This window comes from Lycorma delicatula, chromosome 8, assembly GCF_047948215.1.
Source record: "Lycorma delicatula isolate Av1 chromosome 8, ASM4794821v1, whole genome shotgun sequence".
NCBI lineage: Eukaryota > Metazoa > Arthropoda > Insecta > Hemiptera > Fulgoridae > Lycorma > Lycorma delicatula.
In genome coordinates this window covers 89,921,378-89,936,189 of record NC_134462.1, presented here as the reverse complement: position 1 = coordinate 89,936,189, position 14,812 = coordinate 89,921,378, and the positions used below count along the sequence as shown (strand labels likewise).

The 14,812-nt window shown below is 29.8% G+C and overlaps 1 protein-coding gene across 4 annotated transcripts in view; it reads right to left on the bottom strand.

Moving 5' to 3' along the window:
* Positions 1 to 14,812, bottom strand: part of LOC142329450 (sodium-dependent nutrient amino acid transporter 1-like) — a 460,990-nt gene that overhangs the window by 19,880 nt on the left and 426,298 nt on the right. For all 4 annotated transcript variants that reach the window (XM_075374095.1, XM_075374094.1, XM_075374096.1 and 1 more), the window contains 3 exons: positions 8,822 to 8,859; positions 4,626 to 4,718; positions 3,233 to 3,392 (listed from right to left, as the gene is read on the bottom strand). In XM_075374095.1, the coding sequence (XP_075230210.1) occupies positions 3,233 to 3,392; positions 4,626 to 4,718; positions 8,822 to 8,859 (291 nt within the window). The remainder of the gene's footprint in view (positions 1 to 3,232; positions 3,393 to 4,625; positions 4,719 to 8,821; positions 8,860 to 14,812) is intronic.

Here is a 14,812-nt window from a genome sequence, read left to right as displayed (position 1 = left end):
CAGTGTTGTAACAAAATTTCTTGTGAATGAAGGCGTAAAAAGCCAGAGAGATTTGTTCACGATTCCTTGCACAGTACAGTGATGAGCCTCTTAGTCGTAGTAAAACATTTGAGTGGTGCCAACATTTTAAAGAAGGCTAAACATCAGTAAGTGATGATCCTGGTCAAGGTGGTTTGGAGCCACCAAAGTTAGGGCCTCAAATTTTTGGGATAAAAATGGCATCATTCACATTAATTTTCTATTCCAAGGAGTTAATATTAAGAGTTCACTCTTAAGTAGTATTCATACTACTACAACATTCTTCAAGATGTGCTCAATGCTCTCAAGAATAAATGTCCTGGTGCGATCACTAAAGGTTTCTGCAGGACAAAGCACAACCACATACAGCCCACCGCATGACATGCATGCTACAATATCCTGGCTGGGAGTCATTACCTTCCCCTTGCACAGTCTGGACCTTGCTCCCAGTGATGTTCACCTGTTTGGACCTTTGGAATTGTTCCTGGAAGGTCAACATTTCAACAGCAACGATGAGGTGAAGTAGTCAGTCCTATCTTGGTTTTTGATAAATTTTTCTACACTGCGGTTAACTAGTGAAATGCTGGGATGAATGTATACATGTAGCAGGAGATTACATTAGCAAATAAAAGTATTTTTTATTATCTTAAGTGTGTTCTATATTTATTAAAAATTAATAGTCCTGGATTAACCTGAAAGTCCCTTGTAATTTAACACACTACAAGTGCAGGGGCTGTTTAGTGTGTAGTCCAGTACTAAACTTTACATACAAGTAGAGCAATCCTAAATCACTGATGAAAAAGACTGAAAATAAACCACTAAAAGCCACCCAATATCATATGAGTATATATATATATTTTTTTTTTTTTCAAATAGTTCAAGATATTTCTCAAAATAAAACATTCTACCCATGTTGATATTTTGATGTTTTATTTGAGGTGAATTTTCTTCGCTTACATTTTTTTCATTTCATTCAAAGAATTCCTTTTTGATATAATTTACTGGAGTGGTTACCTGACTGCATTATTACGGGTAGTAATATTTTAAAATACAACAAATTAGGTTCCTTAAGTTCATCTAATCTAGCACCACTTTTCATTGGAATTATATACTTTTTGTGAACAACATGAAATGCTGATAATTATTGATATTTTTTGCTAACTGAGCTTTTATTTGCTGCTGAATCAGTTTCTATTAATTAGGCAATAAGCCTGACGATTGACATTAATTGCTCATTCCTGTTTTGATAACAATTATTTTTTTAATTTTCCAGAAACATGGAAAGTTCCAAAAACTCCATCCAGAAAAAGTATAAATAATAAAAGTATATAAATAATATTACCAGTTTTTGTATAACTAAAGGAGAAGTAATGAAAAAAACTTAAAGAAGTTCTATCAGAAACTATTAAGCAAGTGAGAAGTAACTATCACCATGATAATAACTTCAAACAAAACAGAAACGTAGATGAAAAAGCTGGAAATTATCGCTAGATGTTTAATGTGCATGTTCCTATCAGAATGCATCATGTATTTATGGATCAAGTTGACAAAATATTTGAATTCAAATGTATTGTTACAAATCTATTAAAATATGTTTGTTATTGTCTATCCACCTTCAAATTTATTTGACAAATGACAGCATTCAAATTGATTTGCCATGTATGTTTGATAATATTACACAAGTACGTTAAGAAAGACTATACAAGATTTTTTTAGTCTATTTTACTAAATTCTTGTAAATCATATCAAATATTCAGGTTGAAGATATCTGTAGAATATTTATAAATTTCTTAACTTTAAAAAATTTTATATAGAATAATTATTATTAGTCACTTTGTTTGATGAACCATATTTAAAAAAAAAAGACAGTGCACATACACTTGTATATGGTTCTAAACTAAAGAAATACTTTTATTAAAAAAAAAAAATAATAATACATTAGAGAACAGAAAAGCACTTAAGACCATTTACAAAAATAATTATTTAAATCTAAAACTAGACGGTAATTTTGAATTTTAAATGATATTCATATGTAGGTAATGTGGAGTAAGTAGATATATATAAAATACTGGATATGTTGATGATGTCCACTCTGAACTGGAGGCTTCAATTATTTGGGCTTTTTAATCTAACTTTATATATTTGACTGGGCTTTGCCTAAAATGTTTTCATATTTAGTCAATAGTTGTTATATATATATATACATTTCATGTACTGGTATTCATTTAGTTATTTTTTGTAAGAATTGCTTATTAATTAATTTTATCATTATTCTATTCTTCTTCTTCTTCTTCTTTTTTATTCATTGTTATTATTTTTTAACATACACTCATTTCCTCATTACCTATTAGTGATGTATATTTAACAACTGAAATTACCATAAGTTTTAGTAATTCATTTTTTTTTTTTGTAAAAAATGCCTTTGACTGCTTCTTGTTTTCCAGTTTTTGTCAACAACACAGCTCTTCAGCTTAGTTCTTTCTTTGTTGATAAATGAAAAAAATAACAAATCAAAAAATTTACAGACCCAAAAAAGCCTATAAAAATTTCCTATCTAGAGGCAGTTAGGCAGAAACTATTTTAAGAAAGAAGTTTTGAGTGTAATGTAAGTAAATGCTGTAAATGTAATCTGACTTTTACTGAAAAAAAATATCTAAAAAATTCTTTCTATTCGCTGAATAAGTATTTTTTTAATGTATATTGTATTTTTACATGACTGCCCAAAAAGGAGTGTAATGTATTTAGAGTGTATATATGTGCATGTTTGTTCCACTGTAGTAGCTCAACAGCTGAACCGTTTTAGATGTATGACCCTGTGTTGGAATTCTTATGTTACTAGTAGTGTTGTAGGCTATATACATATATATATAAAAAATTTTTTAAAATTGAAAAAATTAATCAGATGAATGAGTTGTTTTTTAATAACTTGTATCTCAACACTTTGGAAACCGCTTGATTCATAAGTCTGAAGTTATTGTCTTACTAGTGTTTCTATATGACTGCCCAGAGAGGAGTGTAATGTATTTAGTGTATATGTATGTTTGTTCCACCGTAACAGCTTAAAGACTTAAGTGATTGACATCTGCACTTTTCAAGAGCAAAGTTTGTCAGCAATGTTTATTTGCAGTTGTGTTTTTTAATTTTTAATATTTATCTCTTGTTAATTTTTTTTATTAAAAAAAACTTACAAAATGAAAATAAAAGTAAAACTTACATCAAAAGTTAACAAAGGCTTCAAATCAAATTTTAAAAGTTTATCAAGACCTCGTGAATCAATCATTAGTTCTTCTATTAACAAAGCAATAATACCACCTACTACTGGTATAAATATGAAGAATGCACAAACCTTATATGATCTTGTACTTCTTGACATGCTGTAAACATAATTTGAAAAATATTATAAACACACAATTTAATCCATAAATATTTTTTTATTTTATTTTTAATTCACCATATAAGCTTGAAGTAGTGAGTAAAATGGAAAATAGAGAGTATGGAAAATTTAAAGCATTATGGAACATTCAAATCTTGATTAAGATATGAATCTGGGACTTTCTAGATGAAAGTAGGTGGTACCAGTCTGACAAAGAATTTGGCCTTATTAATACAATTTATTTCAAACACTAACATTTAAAAAAAATATGAAGTTGTATACTAGTATTATTTGTAACATTATGAAACTAAATGATGTATTTATTAAAAAAATTGCATATAATAAGTATCATATTTAGTTCATTTAAAAAAAAATTCAAATTATCATTTATCTCACTAAGGGTGATATAAAATTTAGATAAGCGACTGTGTACTCTAAATTACTAAAATTTTATTTTAATATTTGTATTGGGTACCAAAACCAAATGACATAAAACATTTTTTTTTTTTACTGAACTAACTATACTGTTGTATATCAGTATTTAAGGCCCACTGAAATATGGCCTATTCCACAGATGTTGACTGTGTTGTATATATAATTGTTTTCAAAAAAATTACTTTAACTGGTCCTCTTAAAATCTATTAAATGTAACTTATTTAAACCATCAAGAAATAAAATAATTTTATTCAGCAAGATAGTGTTTTCATTATTATTCACACAATTTAGTAATAGTGAAAGCATTATTTAGCAAAATTATTATACAGATAGACTAACATTTTAGTCTGTCTCTGCTCACAGTTGCATACAATTTTATTTTTGACAGGTTTTACTGACCTATTTCTAATGCATTTATTTTTTTTAAATTACATGATGACTAAATAATAACACTTAATATTACTGTTATCATTTTACTGTTTTGATGCTTTAGATAATAACATTTAACAAATTATTTATCTATTTATTATTTACCTAAAATAATAGGAATATAAGACCTTTATGAAGATTACAAAGTCGTTTTTTCTCTTAATAATTTAACATGAAAAATCAGTCTCATTAAACATTATTTAGGGAGCTGTTTAATAATTTGAACTGTTGTCTTATCTCTCAATGCTTTTCAACAAGTTGAGTTAAATACGACTGAAAAGTGAAATTATATAATAAAAGTAGTAGGTGATAATTATTTTTATAAATACTGAGAACTTGTGAACTCATTAACATAAAAGATACTACTCACCACAGCACAACAACAGCCCAAATCACAAACAGAAGAGCAATATTAACTCCAAACCAGATTGGATCTTTATCTGGAGGCTTTAGAAATGTATGTCTGGAAACAAATTTAAAAATTCATTTAAAATTTCATCCTAAAAATAAAATAAAGACTACTGACAAGTAGCACTTCATTTTAAGTTACCATGAGATTTTTTCTCATGGTAACTTAAAAATCAAAAAATCAAACAAGGCTTGCTTATCTTTTATCGTGATTCAATGTAACATTTTATTGAATATAAACAAATCTTAAGATTTAAAAAAAAAAAAAATGTTTATTCAACTAACATGACAAGAGTATTCAGTAAGACGATTCACTATTCTGATCAGAGGAAGTCCCTCTGTGTCACTATTGCTTTCTTTTTCCTTCTAGTTTTCTTATTCCTTCAACCTTGATCTACGAATAATGCATCAGCAGCTGTCCTGGCTCCATGTGTGGGATCATGCTGGCACCTTCTGGTTATCAGCAGAGGTTCTTCTTTACTGGGCTCAATGGAGTAATGTCAATGGATAGTAGGTATAAAGACAAAGAACTGTTTCTTCTAAAGTAGTTACACTAGAAGTTAAACTAGTGGTTGAGGTGCTTACTGGGAAATCCAGGTCTCATACTTTCCTAAAATTTTAATCTATAAAGCATGCAAGTAATAATTTCTCTGTTAAGGGTTTTTACCATTAACCAGTTAAGGGAAAAGATAGATCAAAATATTCATGTAAATTCAAAAGAATTCTTTTGGATTGGAATTCACAGAAGATCTGACATATTACATATGTACATTATTTTTCTTTTTTGAGATTAGATTATAACACCTATTTAAAAGTTGTTACACCCAGTTATAGTTTTTCAGCCTCATCTACTGGCACACTTTGGAAAATGTTTCATCAAATTAAAAGTTCTTGATTTAATAACTGGGAGCATGTCAATATTCAAACCACAAAAAGATTATTTAATGCACTCTATAATTAAGGTTTCATTAGTTATTGCGTGTGTACTACTCAAATCTTTAAAATTGGCTACTTCAATTTGCTTAATATTTGTTTAGTTTTGTACAGATTATTTGTCTTTATTTATTGTAAGTTTATGCAATCTTTCATTATCATTATGTGGTATGAAATATTTTATCTAAAAATAACTTATCATTTGACAGTTAATTTTTTAATATCAGATGCTTTGCATATCTCAAATTCTTTCGAGTATCCTCTTCAGTTTTTTAAAGTTAAATAAAATTTAAGAAAAGTTATATCAGATCTAACAATAGATCATAAGAAACTTCTAAGAAATCTTTATCTCATAACTTGGCAATGTTAACAGCTGATCAACAATTAAACAAGGTAAGTTACATTTTTCAAAATTTACATTCATTATTAATTTTGTGATAAGAAGCTAACACATGTTGAAGTGTAAGTACATTAGTGTTATTTTAATGAATTTTTGTGGTTTTTTATTAGTAGGCTTAAATTATAGAGGTCAAAAATAAAAAAAAAGATTAAAGAGATCAAAATTGAAAAAACTTTAATCTAGATTAAAAAGTTTAACCTTAAGTTTAGAATTAGGAAACTGGTTTTGTTTTTCAACTTTGTTAAAAACCCATAATCTACAAAAAAAAAGGACTCAGGAAATAAACAATGTTTTTTCAATTCAAGAAATAGTATTTTCATTTGGAGAAATAAAAACATACGAAGGAACAACTGATCCATTTAATGTGCGCCCTAATCCTAATCATACAATTTTCAGGATTGCAGTCACAAATTTTAGAAAAATTCCAATGCACTGGTAGCATTTTAGATGACAAAAAGCTTGGCCAACACAGTAGAGATGAAGTAGGAATATTAGCTGAAATTTCTGTTAATAATCAACAATTGGCAAGAGCGACTGTACGAAATAATTTTCTAGGTGGTCAGTGCAAAAAGTATTAAAAACATAAATACCAAGATTCAATTAGTTCAAGAACTTATTGAAGATGATTTTGACAGGAATGTTGAATTCAGTGAAATTTTACAAATTAACAGTAAGAATGATTTCCTGCTTCAACAGACTGTTCACTGATTAAGCCTCATTTACTATAGTATATGGGGCTGTTAACAGACATAATAATATACAGAGCAGATGTAATAGTAGTTTTCCTCACTGGTGTCGTTAAAGTCATACTTTGCTGAATGAGCAGGTAATTCCAGCTCTCAAAAATTTGAGTGAGATAACTTCTGGACACAACGGACAAACTTTATTTATGAAAAAATATGTTTTTCTAGTTAGATGATATACTCATCAGCACTAAACTTGCAATGTGAGAAATGAGTTGACTAGCAGTTTCCAAATCACTGACATAATAGTATTGAATGGCCAGCCAGGTAATCTGACCTGAAACCCCTTAATCTTTTCCTGTGAGGGTATTTAAAATCAACCATATGTATAGCTTACAGCCAACTTCTCTTGTAGAATTAAGGGAATGCATTGAGATAAAATGTAGGAGATTTCACCAGAAAGTTTTCATAATGTGAGAGAAGCTTTTGAGTAGTATCTGTATTACTGTATAGGGAGAGCAGTTTGAAAATTTAATGTGAGGCAAGAAGCAGTAACATTCTTTAACTGAATTAATTTTTTTTAGGTGTTACTTCTAATTCATGAGATTATAGACTTTTTGTAAATAAGAAGTATAACTGCCATTATTTTCCCTACATTTTTTCATGTGTTACAGATGAAAAGTAATTAAATTGTGGAATGTTAATTACTTAATTTAAATTCTTCAAGACTGAAAGTTTAATTAAAAGAAGTATTTTGAAAATTTTAATAATAATTAATTTTTCCAATTTTTAATTAATGTAATGACATTTGTGATCGTCATTTTGATTTAAATAGTCAGAATTAATTTTTTTTATACCATTTCACTTGTCTTACAATGACCTTTAAAATAAGCTATCACATGACCATATGTCCCATCTAAAACCTTTAAGCTGTCCCTGCCCACCTGCAGTTCGAATCCTCTAAAGTGGGGGTTACTGAATTAGTCTCTCTCTTATCGGAGAGGATTTTCAAGAGAAAATCAGGATACCTCCTGATTTAACAAAAAAAATAAAGGGGAACATACAACTGTAGTTCTAGCTATCTGAAACAAACACATTGTTGGCCGTCATTTTGGATTGGGTGGCCAGAAATTGTATTATCCTTCTCGTCTCATTGAGCTCTTTAAAATGATATATCAAATGACCATTAGTTTTCATTTGACATTTGAAATTTTTCAGTTGCCTCCACTCCCGCTGCCCAAAAATCAAAAAGAATGAAATAAATGTCCATTGAAGTAGCCCCTCGGTACAAGGAAGAATTTCACAAACTGCATCCAGTTATCTCAATTATAAAAAAAAGGTAAGAGGTGGATGAAAGTTACTTTTCAGCCATCCAGTATATATCTACCTACTTATGTGGGTTATCATGTGAAAAAGGAATTAGTAGGCATGATTTCAGTCTGGATGTGATTAATAATCACATCTGCTTATAGATCAAATCTGAATTTCTTTTCTACTATAATAAATTGATAATGATGCTGCTTTTTTTGTTGTTGTAATGAACAAAGATTGTATGCACATAAAAAAAATCTCATTTCTCAGGACTGCAAGAGATGAAAAACCTCGATTTACAATTTGTTCCTGGGTCAGTACTTAATATAACCATGTAAAAGAAATTTAAGATGCATGTTGTCATATTAAATTGTTTAATTGGAACAATTACTACTGCTTGAGATCACCAAGTTTGGAGCAATACATGGCTCTTAAAATACTTCAAGATTAAATTCCAGTTTTCAGGATCTTGATCAATTCTATTAAAATCAGTTCATTGCATTACTATCTGTGGTACAATCTCTTACACATACTATTCTCAGTATTCATAATGAAAATGGATCTTCTGTACTCTTTCATCAGCAGCATGAATGATAACATGAAATTCTTTAGGACTACAAAAAAGAATCAATTATCAAAATATGATAATATGATAATATTAGTTAATTTTTCACAATCAACTAATTGTAAATATGTGTGATATTCTAAGAAAAAAAAAATGGTTTCAACTACACTTTAAGATTAAACCGAGGCAGCAAAACCTTTCAGGAAGCATTAATTGTAGAATATATAATGCAATAAATTCATACAGTATAAAATAATTATACTTACTGGAGACAAGTTTCTGCACTAGTATGAACATCTGGTGCCTGAAAGAAGAAAGGTATTTTTATATCATACAAATTTAATAGTTATTATTTCTATAATATAACAGTTGTTGGAGACTTAAAATTCATTGTTGAACTCTTAACTAATCTAAACCAGTTTTTAAGAATCAATCAATTTTTATCTAATCAATTTTTAAGAATTGTAAGACAACTGCATTTCACATTGAGAAATATAATACAGATTTTGATTTGTACATACATATACAAAAAATCAGGAATTACACTTAGTCTGATTCATTATAATAGGTCTGCAATATTAAACATTTAGAAAAGAAATTCTTTAAGTTCTTCAGCTTACCAATCACATAAAACACAAAGCATTAGGAAAGATGCTGTACACTGGAGTTATGTTAGTGCAATGATGAAACTTTCTTAATTATTACTTTGTATTTTTATTTTATTATTTTATAGAAATGGATATTACAATAACTGGAATAGTTTATAAAAGGTGTTGAAAATGACCTCCTCCACATCAATACAACAACTGCACATGTTTCAATTTGTTTTCACAGTTTAACCAGCTGATATACTGGAATGACTCATACATATGCCATTATTACGGAGTTTAGTTCATCAATTGTCACGTGGTCTGTTACGTTTCACTGCCCTCTATAGAAAGTAATCTGGGGGCGTCAGATCGGGTAATCATGCAGGCCACAAACCTCTTAAAATAAATTGCTCACCAAAGACATTTCATATACAAGTCACTGACCTGTTATGCGCTGTGGCACCATCTTATAGGTTTGATTTCCACTACTGTTAACTGACTAATGAAATTTATTAAAACAGCACAATAACGATCACAATCAACTGTATATTATTGGATTCACAGAGCTCATTCTACTTACACCGACCAAGACTCCAATTTCCACTTTATGTTATTCACAGAGGTTAGTTGTCAATCAGAAGTACATTTTGAGAATTAATAAACCCCACAAATGAAACCACGCTTCATGTGTTAAAAATGTAATGTCAAGGATACCAATGGAATTTTGGTTAACAAACATTTAAACTATTGACAATCTACTCTTTTGGCATGATCTGTAGGTTTCAGTTCTTTAACACGCATTACTTTATAGGGGAAACGTTTCAGTTCTTTTCTTAGAGCTTTATGTATGGTAGTAAATCCTATATCTTGCTGTTGTGCTAACTTACGCATTGACTTTGATGGACTTTTGGTCATAACATCCGAAATATCAAGCAGCTTGTTCATTTACTTTTGATGGTCTTTCACTTCGATCAGTGTCTTCAACAGAGCCTGTTGCTCGAAATTTTTCGATAAGAGTTTGAAATGCATGCAGTTCTTCCGATAAACGAAACAACACAAGACAAAATAAAGCACGGTCAATCGCAACTCAACAACTAATGTCTTGGTTTATTTCTGAGCAACACCAACAAACACACAGAGCTACCAATTGAATGGTGAAAGAACAGAATGCATCATATAATTCTAAAGCATATTGCAAGCAACTTTCTGAACGCTCTGTAAATTATAAAAAACAACAAAGAGACAAAAAAACAAAATTAATTAAAAAATTATAATACCAAACAAAAGAGAAAACAATAAAATTAAGGTTAAACTTGTACGATATTTGACCTAAAATCCCTGATTTTTATGTAGATGTGTGTGTTTTTACACTTAAAAAAGGTAAAAAAGGTATTACACTTAAAAGGTTTTGTCTGTTATTTTATTGAATTTCAGTATACAATGTAAAAAAACAAGAACAAAGGAACGGCAATCAAGAATGCCTGGTTAGTAGCCTAAATAATTAAAATTAGGAAAACTACTGCAAAAAACCTAATCCAGATATTTATATTAAATTAAGGGGTATGCTAAAACTATTTTGAAATAAATTCTAAAACTAGAAAACATCAAAAACTGTTAACTAAATATTATTTAAAGTTTAAAACTAAAACACTGGGATACATAAAACTAGACACCTTATCAAATGCTGAGGACATAAACATTTAGGAAGAAAGTAAGATGTAAATAATGGATATAAAATACTATACCCTCCCCCCACCACACACACACACAATTTTATATATATATATATATATATATAGGATTGTGTACGCTTAAAAACTAATTTCAGAAAAGTCAGATGATATAAAACTTGAACAATCAAATAAATATTATTCCCTGTCAAACAAAATTTTAAAAATGGGTGTAAAAGAAGAATAAACAAAAGAAAAATTATATAAATAATTTCTGAATACAATTAATAAAAACTTTTTTGGATACTTATTTACAGTGAGATAAAAAAGTTCACCAATAATTTGTTAATTAGAAATTTTACAATTTATAAAAACATTATAAAAAGCTGATGACAAAGTTGTTATACTTTCCTGGCATTGGTTATTTATTCTTATGTAGTGGAAGATAATGGTTTAAAAATACTATAAAAAATTAGTAATTTAAACTTTTTTCTGCTCCCCAACCCCGAAAATGTTTCCCCCAACCACCAAGAAAGTTTTTTGATTCGATTTCCTATGTTAAATAGAAGAAACTAAAAAAATTCCATTGAAAAATGTAAAAGCAATAAAAAGTTTCCAAAGATCTATTTTTTGGAAGTGGGGTGATTTATGATGAAATATTATTATTACAAGTTTAAATCAACTAAAAAGTTTTTAAAATTTCAGAAAGTCAATATTTTTAAACTCTGATCGGCTGCCCTATCCCATATACTGTCTACAAATTATTTAATTTTGGCCACTTGCTCTACTAATGTGCTTAGGAAAACATAAAAAAATCTGGTTAAGAAATATAAATAAAAAATAGCTTTTTTCAATTTTTGGGGAAGGGGAGAATTTGGGGGAATTTTTTTAAAATGGTAAGATAAGCAATATCTCCTGGAGATACTGACCCCAAATGTTTACCAACTAATTACCCCTTAAACATGATTCTCTGTGCCAGATTTTATCAAAATTGGCTCATCCAGTTAAAAGTTATTAAGCTTCAAATATGTATGTATGTACATACATATGAACATTACCCCCACTCCTTTTGTTTTCTGGGGTCCCTGGGTCATAAAACAATGAGAAATGAAAAAACCACATATCCCATTTTTAGACTGATTACCGTACTTTCCTTCTTGCAGCATAGCTCTAGAGCTATGATACCAGGAAAGTAAAATAGTGAGTCAAACATATGACTGTAGCTTGAAAATTTTATAAAATAATAATAAAATTTTTAAATTAAAATTAGAAAATTTTAACTTTAATATGATATAAAACTAAAATTTTAATGGCTTTTTAAATTCAATCCTCATTTTTTCAAGGATCTTTAAAAAGAGATAAGCAAATGTGTATTTTAATGAGAGGGAAGTTCATAAAAAACTTCACTGGTTTTTATAAGCAAAAGGTATTTCAAACTCAAGCAACAAAAATTCAGCTCTTAGCAGTATTAAACTACTCTGTAATTTTTTACTATCAGACAGTTTAAATTCCTAACTAAATATTCTATCTTAAAATTATCGAGAGTTTAATTAATACATTTTTTTTTTTTTTTTGTCTTCAGTCATTTGACTGGTTTGATGCAGCTCTCCAAGATTCCCTATCTAGTGCTAGTCGTTTCATTTCAGTATACCCTCTACATCCTACATCCCCAACAATTTGTTTTACATACTCCAAACGTGGCCTGCCTACACAATTTTTCCCTTCTACCTGTCCTTCCAATATTAAAGCGACTATTCCAGGATGCCTTAGTATGTGGCCTATAAGTCTGTCTCTTCTTTTAACTATATTCTTCCAAATGCTTCTTTCTTCATCTATTTGCCGCAATACCTCTTCATTTGTCACTTTATCCACCCATCTGATTTTTAACATTCTCCTATAGCACCACATTTCAAAAGCTTCTAATCTTTTCTTCTCAGATACTCCGATTGTCCAAGTTTCACTTCCATATAAAGCGACACTCCAAACATACACTTTCAAAAATCTTTTCCTGAGATTTAAATTAATTTTTGATGTAAACAAATTATATTTCTTACTGAAGGCTCGTTTAGCTTGTGCTATTCGGCATTTTATATCGCTGCTGCTTCGTCCATCTTTAGTAATTTTACTTCCCAAATAACAAAATTCTTCTACCTCCATAATCTTTTCTCCTCCTATTTTCACATTCAGTGGTCCATCTTTGTTATTTCTACTACATTTCATTACTTTTGTTTTGTTCTTGTTTATTTTCATGCGATAGTTCTTGCGTAGGACTTCATCTATGCCGTTCATTGTTTCTTCTAAATCCTTTTTACTCTCGGCTAGAATTACTATATCATCAGCAAATCGTAGCATCTTTATCTTTTCACCTTGTACTGTTACTCCGAATCTAAATTGTTCTTTAACATCATTAACTGCTAGTTCCATGTAAAGATTAAAAAGTAACGGAGATAGGGAACATCCTTGTCGGACTCCCTTTCTTATTAGGGCTTCTTTCTTATGTTCTTCAATTGTTATTGTTGCTGTTTGGTTCCTGTACATGTTAGCAATTGTTCTTCTATCTCTGTATTTGAACCCTAATTTTTTTAAAATGCTGAACATTTTATTCCAATCTACGTTATCGAAAGCCTTTTCTAGGTCTATAAACGCCAAGTATGTTGGTTTGTTTTTCTTTAATCTTCCTTCTACTATTAATCTGAGGCCTAAAATTGCTTCCCTTGTCCCTATACTTTTCCTGAAACCAAATTGGTCTTCTCCTAACACTTCTTCCACTCTCCTCTCAATTCTTCTGTATAAAATTCTAGTTAAGATTTTTGATGCATGACTAGTTAAACTAATTGTTCTGTATTCTTCACATTTATCTGCCCCTGCTTTCTTTGGTATCATAACTATAACACTTTTTTTGAAGTCTGACGGAAATTCCCCTTTTTCATAAATATTACACACCAGTTTGTATAATCTATCAATCGCTTCCTCACCTGCACTGCGCAGTAATTCTACAGGTATTCCGTCTATTCCAGGAGCCTTTCTGCCATTTAAATCTTTTAATGCTCTCTTAAATTCAGATCTCAGTATTGTTTCTCCCATTTCATCCTCCTCAACTTCTTCTTCTTCCTCTATAACACCATTTTCTAATTCATTTCCTCCGTATAACTCTTCAATATATTCCACCCATCTATCGACTTTACCTTTCGTATTATATATTGGTATACCATCTTTGTTTAACACATTATTAGATTTTAATTTATGTACCCCAAAATTTTCCTTAACTTTCCTGTATGCTCCGTCAATTTTACCAATGTTCATTTCTCTTTCCACTTCTGAACACTTTTCTTTAATCCACTCTTCTTTCGCCAGTTTGCATTTCCTATTTATAGCATTTCTTAATTGCCGATAGTTCTTTTTACTTTCTTCATCATTAGCATTCTTATATTTTCTACGTTCATCCATCAGCTGCAATATATCGTCTGAAACCCAAGGTTTTCTACCAGTTCTCTTTATTCCGCCTAAGTTTGCTTCTGCTGATTTAAGAATTTCCTTTTTAACATTCTCCCATTCTTCTTCTACATTTTCTACCATATCTTTTTTACTCAGACCTCTTGCGATGTCCTCCTCAAAAATCTTCTTTACCTCCTCTTCCTCAAGCTTCTCTAAATTCCACCGATTCATCTGACAACTTTTCTTCAGGTTTTTAAACCCCAATCTACATTTCATTATCACCAAATTATGGTCGCTATCAATGTCTGCTCCAGGGTAAGTTTTGCAGTCAACGAGTTGATTTCTAAATCTTTGCTTAACCATGATATAATCTATCTGATACCTTCCAGTATCGCCTGGCTTTTTCCAAGTGTATATTCTTCTATTATGATTTTTAAATTGGGTGTTGGCAATTACTAAATTATACTTCGTGCAAAACTCTATAAGTCGGTCCCCTCTTTCATTCCTTTTGCCCAGCCCGTATTCACCCACTATATTTCCTTCCTTGCCTTTTCCAATGCTT